Here is a 13,325-nt window from a genome sequence, read left to right as displayed (position 1 = left end):
CCACCAACATTCAACAGTCTAAAACGTTTTATTGAGCGAGTTAACTGCCATGTGCATGTGTGGATACATGAAGATTCCTTCACCAGTTGGCCATGGTTGGAGCATTTATGATGGTCAGCTTATCCCTTTTCTGGTGTTCTGATGTCAAGAGATTATGCTCCCCGCGGATTGGTTGAACTGCCAGCAGAGAGATCTGTCAATACAGATGAACTGATTTATTGTGCATGTCGTTTTCTATGGCAGGTGATTGTAGCCCGAACAGCTTTGGCTTGTAGATGCCTCCAATTCTGACATGATGTAACGTTTGATATGAAAGAAAGTGAAGAGCAGAGTTAACCTGTAAAAAAATTATAGGGGGCAGCTGTACCCCTGCTTCCCCGACCCTGTACAGCCAGAGCTTAGACGCAGTTATCGGCCGTGAAGCATAGTTTTCTAACACTTTGGATGATGTTATTTCATCAACTATTTTAGGCAAATGACGCTTTCATAAACCATACCATTGAAATATAGTTCTTTTTCGATACTTTATAAAACATATGACATCAAATGTATTGTTTGTTTACATACTTACTTGTTTACAAACTTAGTCCTCTGCTATGTATAAGTAGTAAAACTGCAATGGTGGCCATCTTGGCAGCCATTGTGAATTCTGGGTAATATGAAATATTTCCATATAACATATGCGGTCACTCTAGAAGTAAACAGGAAACAAAAACAGCTGGTTCTAGTTACAAGAATGATGTAAACTTTCAATAAATAAATCACGACCATACATTTCCATTTCCGGAGAATCGCTAAAATCCCCTGTCTCAAAGAATAAGCTGTAAGGCATTATATTACCACGGCATGAACATACAAAATTACTTGTTTTGTGTCCAAGCCACCACTCTAGAAGAGACAAGTGTCAAAACATAAAAGGTATCAACATTGGATTTAAATGGACACATTCGGTGTTAAAGTTTATGTAAATTTAACTGCCGAGAAGGCAACGCACGACAATTCAAGATGGCGGACGTAAAGCTGGCCCCCGGGGCTATCTGGTGGTATGATCAGAAGTGATCATTTTTTAACGGGTTCGACGCCGGGGCGCATTTAAGCCCGATTTATTCCGATCATGTACGACACGTGCGGCTGTTGTCATGTTTTCCCTCCCTTAAAGCCATTCAAAGCCAAGCCCCGTGCGAGTGAAGAGTGAGTGAGTGAGTGAGTGAGAGTGAAAGCCAGAATTGCCCATTGGCTTTTGATGTCAAGTGGGCACCATCCTTTGCTAGCAGTGCAGGTCCCATCCTCATGTGCTGGCTGCGGTCCCATAGGGTAGCATCCAACACCTTCTTCAATTTCACCTATTTTGTTTACTTCGCTCTTTTTTATTTTTATTAGTAGTGTTAGGTGTTTTTAGGTTTGAGTTGGTAGTGTTAAAGTTTCGTAGTCACCTTCTCTCTGTTGATAAATTTTTCACGTTAATTTGATGTTATTGGTTTGGGGTTAGTGTTTTAGGCGGCGTTACTTTTGTCCTTTTAGTTTGGCATTTATCTCCAGTTTTACGTTCTGTCATTGTCATTGTTTATTATTCAGTTATACGCACCGCGGTATTCGTGGTTTTTAGCTTTAAATTTGTGTCATTTAGGTTTGGGTTAGCGGTTTAGTTTTAACATTCTCGGTATTGATGCTTTTAGCTTTAAGGTTATGTCTTTTAGGTTAATTCGATATGGGCTAGTGATTTAGTGTACAGAGAAGGACGTAGACTTCACGTTTTAATTTTATGTTATTTTGATTTGAGGTTGATGGTTTGGATTAGAGGGGAACGGTGTTAGCTTGTTCTTTTAATTTCCCATGCACCATGATAACCATAGCTCACGAATTCAATATCCATACAATTGCCGTACATAATGGACAGATACCTCAAATATGTTAACACAAATATATGATACAAATCATGAAACCTGGAAGGATACAACTTTCATTCCAAAGTCTGGTTGCTGTGAAGGCACACAGTCGACGTAGGAAGGAGGTCGTGGTTCTTCAGGTACTGTTGGCAGTTGAGTTGCTACACGTGATGAACAACACATACTACACTTTACATCAACATGCATTACAAAAGGTCAGAAAACGTCAATGTCCGTCTGGCAAGTCATGCCGTCGCATTTACCCATCAAGTAGATGCCTCACATAAATAGCTGTAGACACTACATGATGCTTAACATCTATAGTGTATATGAAAGCCCATTGAAGACGATGTATAACATGCCCATGTGTACTGGCATGTCAAGCTGCAAACGTTAGCGTATCATGTCGCATGTAGTGTGCGTCGCCAACACTATCAGCGCCTGTTTTGTTGGTTAATCATGTCTACATGCCTGATGCGACTGATATCTTATATTTTTAGAAAGAACGTTTCAATTCGCTTCTGGTGGTGTATGGCATGTGCATGTGCGTCGTTGAGCAAGGGTGCTAGGCATGTCCGTATGTAATGCCACATGTTGGTTTCGTCGCAACGGCGCCGTTAGCGGAAGTAGCGGACGGACAAAACATGCGGCATGATACGCAGACGTTTGCAGCTTGACATGCCCGTGCACATCGTAAAAAGTGCTTTGTATTTGAAAGCACAGAACGGATATAGAAAAAATATAGATGTAGCTGAAAAGATATACCATATTAGATATATAAAGAATTGTATATTTGAACCAAATATATTATGAAATAGGCTTTTGTGAAACCACCCCAACGAACCTTTTTAGAACTGTTTGTGTTAACCAGCACTCACCACGTGGAGGTTGCTGGAGAGTGCCATTTTTCTTTTCCTGCACCATTCCCACAACAGCAAGTTCGAACAACGAACCCCTTTACTACTGCTGTATAAACCTAATGGGTCGAAACTAACATTAGGTTATGGAATTATAGGCTATAACCTACTGCTAGATACATATTAGATGATCCTGCGCACTAAACGCATTTGTGACAAGAGAGGCGGTACAACGAATTGGGCGGTTTTGTTCCAAATGCTTTGCTTGTTTTTGATTCCAAACTCAAATCAGCAGACTATCATGACGAGATGAACTTTGATATTTTTTCCAAATGGCCTCAGGAAAAGATGATCTGAAACCTTCCACTGCACTCTGTCATCGTTATGGATAATGCACCATATCATAGCAAACAAGTGGACAAATGTCCGACAACCGCCAACAGAGAAGATGACATAAAAAAGCGTGGCTACAAAGGCACAATATACCATTTGATGACAAAATGCTTAAAGCCGAACTATTGTTTCTTGCAAAAATCCAACAAATCGGGCCCTGTCTACAGAGTAGACACGATGTTGAAGCAACATGGTCATGATGAACTACGCATCCCTCCATACCACGCAGAACTAAACCCGACTGAGTTAATTTGGGCAAATGTGAAAAATTATGTCGCTTCACAAAACTTGCAGTTCTCAAAAAGTTCCTTAAGAGTTGCCATAAATGAAAGGATGTCTGCAATCGGAGCAAAAGAATCGTCGGAATGTTGTAAACATGTTAAAACAATTGAAGATGGTTACTGGCAACGCGAAATCGCAGTAGAAAGGGAAATTGACAGACTAGTGATTGACTTAGGACTTGCAAGTGATTCAGACACCGAGACTGATTCAGAGAGTTATATTTAAAGCATAAATCAGTAAGTCCGCCTAATTTTCCAGCATTGTTGTGTCTTGTATAGTAATTGACACATACTATATCAGGTTTTTACTATTCCCATACTTTGTCATATTTGGTGAGTTGTCTGTATTTTATATTTTTTAGTCACTGATAAATCTACTGAGTCTGGTACAGAGTAATCCCAAAACCGACAAATTTGTGTACAAAGATATTTCTCACTGACTTATTAATGTAGGTATTTTCAGTTTTCTGTACACAATTTTGGTGACCATAATAAAAATATGACAGAAATTTGGAAATATTGTTTGAATACTAACCATTTCTCTGGAACCGGTTATATAAATTTCCAAGACATGTATTCCCGGTCGATTACCAGCGGAATTATGGACGAAAATCAGCCCGTACAGAGAAACAGGAACAAAATTATGGGATAAAAATATTTCCCCCTTGCTACTCTGATTTAGCCACCACCATTCAGTAACAGATAACTTTTAACATATTAAAAAGTTAAATGAAACGCAATTAACTATATGTAGTTATTATCTATTTAATATTTAGCAGACGAAAAGTTAACTTTACCCATTAAAACAACACCGCATATTCCTTCGACTGCAATTACAGGCATAAGATACTGATATTCCACGCTAACCTTTAGTTAAGACGAAGACAAATAGATGATTGGGGCATTGACAAGCATTTTAGATATTCAACAATTTTGTATTAAAAAAAACCCAGGAAAACGTCATTTGCTTCGTGAAATGGATCGGTGGTCCTAAACATATTTGCTCAGTATATTGTGTTGATTCAATTCGTTGGGATTGTACCTGTTCCCAAATCGAGTGTGCTATAACACCGTGAAACGCACGGGGAAAATGAACTTCTCGATATTTATCAGACAACCTGTCTCCCTCTTGTTTCAAGTGGATCGTTCTGTGGGGCGTTCCCAAGTATGCAAATTGGGGTCATTTGTCAGGTCGTGGATCATCTTATATGTATTTACCAGTACTACTTCTATCCTCCGGTTTTGGTTTGACCTACTTTCTGGTCTAGTGCCATTTTGCAACAAACCCCTTTACTACTGCTGTATAAACCTAATGGGTCGAAACTGACATTAGGTTAAGGAATTACAGGCTTTAACCTACTATTTCTATCCTCCAGTTTTGGCTTGATCTACTTTCCGGTCTACTTTCACCCTTCCCCCTACTTTCCACGATCTACTTGTTTCTTACCTTCCCTTTAAGCTTCCCTTTGCCTTTGCTTTTCCCTTTCCCTTCAGGGTGATGGGGTTGGGGCTGGAGCTGGAGCTGGGGCTGGGTGAAGGAATCTGTTGGAACTGACGCCGATGCAGATTCCTCAGCGTTTGATGTACCCGCTGCTTGTTGGATAACACCTTGCACAAAAGCACACTCACTAGCAGCCTGTAAGGGAGTCTTTTTAGCATAGTACCTATGGACAGTCTTTTGGCTATGTGCAAGATAGTCACTGGCCATCTTACGTTTTGCAGCATCATTGGGATGCTGTCTTGACACTTCAGTCTCCAAAGCTTTCCGAACATACGTGGTCGTAAATGTCCTACGTTCGTTTTCCAGGTTGATTTTAAGGAAACCCCTTGTCCTCTGATAGCGGGCCAACTCGAGACACATGTTTTCCACTTCAGTGCCGTCCACTCTCCTGAAGAAAGGCGATTTGTTCGGTTTAGCATCTTCAGGCATGTCACCACGTACATATTGGCGGTAATGCCTGAACGTGTCGTAATCCTCTTTGCACAAGCTTAGTGTGACCAGGAAGCTCATGGACGTCTTGTGGTCCATGAAAGAAATTTGGTACCTCCCGACAACACACTGTGCCTTATTGAAATCAGCCAACTTCATACACGACTCCACTGAAGGTCTTTGGGCATGAAAGTGTTGAATTATAGCACAAGACAAGTGCTGCATCACCAGGCGCTGATCGTCCTCAGATGTAAGTTGATCTACCTTGGCTCGGTCCAGAAAGTCCCCCACCTCGTCTGGTTGCAGGATCAGTGTATCCCTTTTGAACAACGGAAATGGGTGGCGGTTGATGGTTTCATCTCTGAATTCTGTAACAGATTTACGGACCTCTTCGCGTTTATACTGGCTACTGACACCTGTATATGAACAGTGTGTAGCACTTGTAAACCTACGCAAATTATCGAAAACCCCTTGGTGACATTTTAACATACATTTGACAGTAACTGAGAAGATGACATGTAATTTTTAATACCACCTACAGAAACCCCATTTTGTGAAAGGACCGTGTTAAAATAATGAATTTCATCTACGAGCTCAAATATATCACAGTTGATACAAACCATATTGGGAAAACATGTTTTTGGATATGATAGAAAAACTTAGAAACACGGCGACACGTGTCACCAGCATTACGCCCTGCTTTTTAAAGAATATTGGTTAAATATTGATAAAACCCTGAAAGTGTTGGCTCACTTTCAGGGAACCTATCGTATAAGCCAGTGTTCGTAAGATTAGCCCTGACTGTGTTTTGTTTGTATTTATACCGAGTACCACTTCTGGTAGACCCAGTTAAACCAGCACTGGTACTCGGCATAGGATTACTAGTTGAAGGAGAGGCTGCAGGTGCGTCCTCTCCTTGAATTGTGTGGCCAAAGTGTTTAAGTACCCTGATGTAATCAGGGATTTGATTTTTGTTTACACTGTATGCGCCACAAAATGCTAATAGAGCCGACATTGACACAAGCTGTGTAGCAGTATAGGACTCGCTACGGCGGCGAATTTGGGCGTGTATGGCGTGTAGAGCAGGAGTAGAACTACCAGGATAAGAATTTTTTTTTCAATGCGCTACGCCTTTGTAATATGTTTTACACTTTTGACAAACGACCGATATGTTTGTGGAAAGCATACTTTACTACATTGCTGGAACACTTACTTTCTGGGAGTGATTGGGCACTATAGAAGAGGGTCTTGATGTCACACTCATTATTATGCACACAATACTTTTTTTGTCATCGAATATTCCTGGTAGACATATTGTGTTATCATGAATAAGTAACTAAGCACGTTGCTAACGTTTCATTTGACAAGATATACTGGATAAAATGTCTGTTTTCCACCATTTCCCCAAATTTTCTTTGTCAACAACAAAGGGGATCACCACAGTAAATTGTATATTCCTTTCGAAGATACTATGTGTTCCACACAGTTGTCAGATACTTACAATAAATGGTTGTCGTCCCTTACCAAATAAAATGAAAGTAGTTCAAGTTACCTTGTATGATACAGATGAAGGTAAAAACACCGATGTGAACCTTCAAGTCTCGCCGATCTCGCAAAGCCTCACTGTAATTTCCAAATTTGTTCTGAGGCGCGTCCCTCAGTACATGGTCTCTGTGCATGGTTTGGGAATTGAGTTTTCATCGGTCCCAATATATGTTGCGGTGGAGAACATGACATTCATCAGTTCCCTTCCTCACGGCCGATCTTAGATCAAGAAACTCTAATTTGTGAACTGGGTAATTACGCTCTAAAGGAGACAATCCTCAGCTAGCATAGGTTATTAATGGCATCAATATTCAGATAGAGGGGAATGGGTAAACTCTTTTTTCCTAAACAGGACCACTGCTGAGCTTGCTCACAAGTTCTCTGAAGGCAGTTTGTTGTTGTGTACCCCAATTCCACTGCGTATCTGTCTTGGACTTCTTGCCACAGAGTACAACTAACATATTTGGGAGAGAGTTAGTGGTTTTGGCACAGTCAGGAACAAACCGTCGATAGATAGTACCCAGTGTAACCCCAAAACGATTTATATGCGATTTATATGTCCACAATCTGTGGAACTGACCTAGTCTGAAGGGCTGCAGTTTTCTCAAAACGGGTGGTGATGCCGTCCTCAGGCAACTCTCTGAAGTCCGTACAAACGCAAAGAGAGGCATATTTCTTGTGTACAACTACCACGAGTGAAACATAGGTATCCAACGTATGTCTAAGATGATCCATAACCTCTTGACACACACACATATATATACAGATGTTGGAATGCGGTAATGTCTTTCCCTATAAGTCTGTTTGTTGATGTGCTCAATAATCCAGTGAGTCATTCAGTCTGTGTAACCCATATCTAAGTCAGATTTACTAAAGACATCATCAAACTCGGATAGAAGAAACTGAGAGATCTGCTCTGGGGTATGTGACAAAGAAAGAGAGGTAAGATTGACCAAAGTAAGTGGTTCGGGAGATCAGGAATAGTCAGCCCATCTTCAGAAGGAAGACCTTCAAGGAAATCAACCTGCTCTAAGTAGCAAAGAACCGTCTTAGATGGTTTTGAAGAGAGATTCGCAACTTCAACCTTAGCCTTGTCTGGTGACTTACCAGTGCAACAAATATCAACCCTAGAATTAATAAACCACTTACGCACCCGAGTCCACACTGGAGAAGATGAACCCGAGATAGGTGAACCCCGTAGACCCCAAGCATAATCCATGGCATTGGTACCAAGAACCAAGGGCACTCTGTGGTGATACTGTGTTGGAGGTACTGTTACAAGGTCAAAATTGCATCCATGATAAATAGTGTAGTACAGATCATTGACATTGGAGTTGCTATTTCTAGGGATAAGATTAATACCCAATCGTCGGGAAAGGAGAATACGTCAGTAGTTGAATAAAACAGATTTATCAAGGATGATTCATGGACGGGAGTTAATGGAATTTTCCCGATCACGAGGCATACGTGAGATCATGGAATGATGTAACTTTTAACAAATCAGAGGGATTGAATAGGGTCATGTGACAAGGTTGGAGGAGGTTCGACCACCTTAAAAAGATCCCGTCAGCACCAAAAGCAGTGTGGGCATGTGTTCGACATTTGGCAGAAAGTTTGAACGCCAGGATTGTACATTTTCATAGCTGGGATAGAACTTACTCCATCTTGTCCAGGCCACTATATTGTGTAATGACGAAAAGGATCTATGTGAGCATAGAACCTTAAGCTTGTGTTGAGTGACCCCTGGGATGCCAGAGGGCCAGTGCATGAATGCTATGTGTTAGTTAGGCGTCCCGGTCGTCAGACTTATCATTCCCAGAGGTAGCAGCTGGGAGGGGCCAAGCAAGTATGCAACCAGAGCTCACATCATCCCCGACAAGTTCGAACGGTCATCGTAACAGGTAACTGGTAATAGGGTTACTAACACCCAAATCGCCAGTTTCGACAGTACTATGAGAATAGTGGAGGGTACCTGCAGAGCTTCACCAAGAAAGCCGCTAGAAATATCAATGACTGTATTAACATATCTAAGATAGGGTCGATTACACAACCCAGCGCCTTTTAGAACTAAAAGTGACCCAAGGTCTAGAAGAGGAAGATGTTTGACGGTCTGTTGGTGGCATGCTCAAGATGTGTGAATCTGTGTCAAGAAGACTAGAGGAGATGTATTCAACCTCATCAGTGGCTACATTAGGTGATCCCTCAAATGTGACAGCATCCAGTTGGAGCTATTTCCAGAGTCTAATACTTGCTCCATAGTTTGGAATCTCAGGGGTTTTAAGAACGACAACCATAATGCCCCCCTTTAGTCCCATGAGCCCCACAATCAAAGCAATATATTTGATTGGTGGATAGTTGTATGGTGACTTAAAGAACCAGAATAACTAGATGAGGAACCAGTAGCGGGACCCAAGGAATCAGCAGAGTGACCAGAGGAACAAGAACAGGAACAAGAAGAGGAATTTCTAGAGGCTTTGGCCTTATTTATGCAATTGTTTGGTTTTGACGATGTTTTGTGCTAAGAATTGCATTGGGCGTGGTTCTCCTGCGTCTTCACCCATTCCCTTAGGACTCCAATTTTCTTACTCCCTTAGGCGAAAAATCACATGATCCATCTGCTGGCTGGTTGGTTGAGATAAAGATGCCTGCATCAGATGTGCTTCTCGAGGGGATGTCAATGCTTCTTCGACCTGGCGGCCAGCAAGCAAGAGCTTGTTAAATTATAGCCCCGAATCAAAGAGGTGACGAGTGGCATGCTTCAGGTCATTCCCAGAGAGAAGCGTATAGAAAACTCCTCGAAGCACCAAATCCAACTGCTCCAGGGCATTTTCCAGGGAAAGAGACTCTGATAGCCTACAAAGAAAATCAGCAGCTGAACCCTTTGCAGATCTTCTCATGGCATTAAGATTTGCGATGTCAGAATTGGAACTTCCCCCGCGACAACCAACAATCTCCAGGGGTCATTGTGAATACCTAACCTCGCCCTTAGCCGTACTTTCAAAAAGGAAGAGAGTTTCGGACTGGGTGAATGTATGATTGGCAATTACGTCTTTTTTGGTAGGTTGTACAGCAGGATGGACACTGTGCTGATGAGAGCCTATGTGAGGTGTAACACCATAATATTATTCGATGTGTATCAGAATATTCAGTATTAGTGCTAACATGTGACAGTGCCTTTGGGCTCACTGCATTATTTTATAGCGTTGAAATGGGGAAAGCATGTTTCTTTGTAACTTTGTATTTTTCCATAGTAAATAGATTTGGGTTTAACTCGGTAACCTCCAGCGGCGCCTGGAGAATGCGAGTTACAGTCATTGTAGTGCTAAGATCGCTTTGTGCAAGTCAGCCCAGGTGTTAGTCGCTCACTTGCAAGCTGAGCGTACGGATCGTCAACTATTAGTTAACAACCAAATTCAGCGCTTAACGTATGCCAGCTTCTTAAAAGCTTTTAAGTGTATGCTGGTGTCTTGTTGCTATCATCCGAAGTCATACAGTGGTCACTCTTTCAGACGAGGAGGATGTACATTCGCCTTCAACGTAGGAATACCTCCTGTGTTGATTAAATTACATGGAGACTGGAATCAAACGCCTTCGACTGCTAAGCATAGGAGAAAAAAACATGGGGTTTTGGTAGACCATGTAAAACCGGAGAGGGGTAATCCCGAGCAGTGGAGTCGGGTATTTCGTATGTGTTTTTGACAATGAGCCATACTTTTACCTCTGCACAGCAAGAGAATGTTTTGATCACTTGGCTCCCTGTTTAATACATAACCTATCAACAGCAGATGACTGATCTTGCCGGATTCCCCTCACTATTTTTTGTTAAACAGGCAATTGATTTAGCATTTGAAGTGGTATTTACGATCATGGGTAAATAATATTGATGTTTCTTTGCTCTTTACATAACTTAACTTCTGGATTTCAATTGTCAATAAAAGGTCGCATGACTGGAACTGGACATCTGCCCTACCCATCAAACGGTTTGTGCACTCCACGCACATACATCCCCGATATAGCGCTAGCAATGCAATCGTCAAAATCACCTGACCGTCGAATTCAGCTTTCTTTGGGATACGATTATGTCTACACAATAATTAACATATACTAGTTAGGAATATATGTAAATTTTGAAATTATCAATAATGATCTATTGATTCATAACACACTGATGAAACATCAATAAGAAAATACCAATATCCCTAACTTATTTTGCCCAGTCGGCCTGACGATATACGCCTCTCCGTTTTGGGTCTAGATAGGGGATATGAGTCATTCTCAAAAGTTGCAGCTGTTTGGTGTACATAAGACAACACGATTCAAATACAAAATAATCAATTTCTATTTTCACAAATGGCAAGCTACATTGTTACAGTTCACATATCAATAATATTTGAGGCTTAATTATGTTCAATATTAAGTTGAAGCCACAATGTCTTTCTTGTAACAGCAGTAATATTTATATTTTTCTTAAACATATACTGAGTCAAAAATGAAACTTCACATTCTTTCTTAAGGGCACTATAAAATAACAAGAGATGGTAAGATGGTTATTATTTCATTGCTGAGATATGTTTGATGTACTCCATACACTGACAGTGCCACAAGAAGTTCCATAAGGCTACACCGCCGTTCCAAAACATGGGTATACAGAATGTCAAGTCACAAGAAAAACAATTCGAAATTTCTCAGTTCAATTTGTGTATGGCCGCCCCGCGCATTCTCCACTATCAAACGCGGTCTCCTCATCGACTGATGCTTGTGAACAGGTGGTTAGGGATTCTGCACAATTGCTCTTGTAAGGCAACGCCAAGTTCCCGCAAATTCTGAGATTGGTTCCTAAGACCTCGAAGCCTTCTTCCAAGTGCATCCCAAACGTGCTCCATTGGATTAAGGTTAGCAAACCTCTTGGCCAGTCCATGACGTTGATTCCAGCGTTTTGAAAGAAATTTCGTGTCAACATGATGGTGGAACTGTAGACATCGGTCATGAGCTCCCACGAAAGGAACGAGTTTAGGGGTGAGCAGCAACTGTGAGGTTTCCACAGTTGACCAGAAGTCAGGAACAGCTGTTCCCACTGAAAGCACCCCACACCTCCGCTCCCAAATCTGTCGACTTCCTGTACACAACATTGGGCATACCGTTGACGACGTCGTCTCTAGACTCTATGCCTGCCGTCCGCGAATCTGAGGGCAAACATGGATTCCACCTCCCTGTTCCGTACTTCCAGAATACCATGAGATGTGCGCATGCACAAGTAGGAATCAGTTCGCTTGTGCTTTGCAAGGACTCGGACACGGAGTTTTGTTGGCAAGGTTTTAAATTGCTTATTTCTGGATTTACGTGTTTCCGGTGAGATTGAAGAACTTTCGTTCGGAGTGTAATTAGTGGTGGTAGTGCAGGTAAAAACTTGAATTGCATTACTTATGCTATTCATCGAACTTATGACCTACAGCCGTGGGCTGTGGTCAGTCTCGCCTGATCAAACAATGGCGTCACCCTGCGGTGGAGACAAAGAACTGCTTGGCGAGAAGGTCTTTAAAGCGACACGCCTAAACCTGTTTGATGTGGCAGGTCGTCTTGCACAAGACAAGGTAAATTGCCATGGAACTGTGGTTGAAAGTTTGAATGGGGAAATCGCCCAAACTGGACAGAGGCATTCAGATACGTTTGGTGAAAATCATGCTGCCACCGAGAGAAGTGCTCAGTCGGCAATATTACCGACAGTGCATGGCGAGGGCATGTAGTCAGGTTCCGGACTATCGCCTATGGAACAAATGTTAATGATGATGATATAGAAACAAAAGGAGCAGTCTGCAACTATGCAACAGATCCACTGTATTATCTGTTTTATTCGTTTTTAGGCCATCGGCCCATGTACATCTGTGAACATTAACATTGTGATATAGCATTAGTGACAATGATTATGCACTGCAGAGAGACAAACAATGTTTAACATATTTTGCTACATTGAGTATGGTTTGATGATCTTTACTACATACTAGTTGCTTATATGAGTAAGCAGTGGGGTTATCGGAAAATAGAGATGGTATATATCTAGCCCTTACCAAATTATACATTGGGCACACAAATAAGAAGTGCATAACATCTTCAACTATCTTATCATTACAATACTTACAGAAACACAATCGTTTATCCACAGTGCACTAATTGACTTCAAACAGAGTTTTGGGGAAAAAGTCAATCACATGTTACAGAGATTGCCGAGCATTCACCAGGGAAACCGAGCGGAGAGATCAGTAAACCGGATGTAAAGAGACTAATCGGCCATGATGGCGATGATAATGACAGTGATTGTCAGCTTGTGTATTCGTCAGAAGAGTTGGTTGCAGAGGAGGACGACACAATGGACGCAATTGTGGCGAGATGCAGCTGGGGATGACTGCGAGGAGGACATAAGTGCAGTCAAGAAGCT

At 41.6% G+C, this 13,325-nt stretch overlaps 1 protein-coding gene across 1 annotated transcript; it reads right to left on the bottom strand.

Moving 5' to 3' along the window:
• Positions 1 to 367: 367 nt before the first annotated feature.
• LOC137294601 (uncharacterized) lies at positions 368 to 6,570 on the bottom strand. The gene is made up of 2 exons (XM_067825655.1): positions 4,865 to 6,570; positions 368 to 2,047 (listed from the first exon to the last, which is right to left on the bottom strand). Exons 1-2 carry the CDS (start codon positions 5,834 to 5,836, stop codon positions 1,961 to 1,963), a joined length of 1,059 nt encoding a protein of 352 aa, XP_067681756.1. The 5' UTR covers positions 5,837 to 6,570; the 3' UTR covers positions 368 to 1,960.
• Positions 6,571 to 13,325: the final 6,755 nt, after the last annotated feature.

This window comes from Haliotis asinina, chromosome 8 (genome assembly GCF_037392515.1).
Source record: "Haliotis asinina isolate JCU_RB_2024 chromosome 8, JCU_Hal_asi_v2, whole genome shotgun sequence".
NCBI classification, from domain to species: domain Eukaryota; kingdom Metazoa; phylum Mollusca; class Gastropoda; order Lepetellida; family Haliotidae; genus Haliotis; species Haliotis asinina.
The sequence above is the reverse complement of the archived record's forward strand: the minus strand, read 5'-3'. Positions and strand labels throughout refer to the sequence as shown.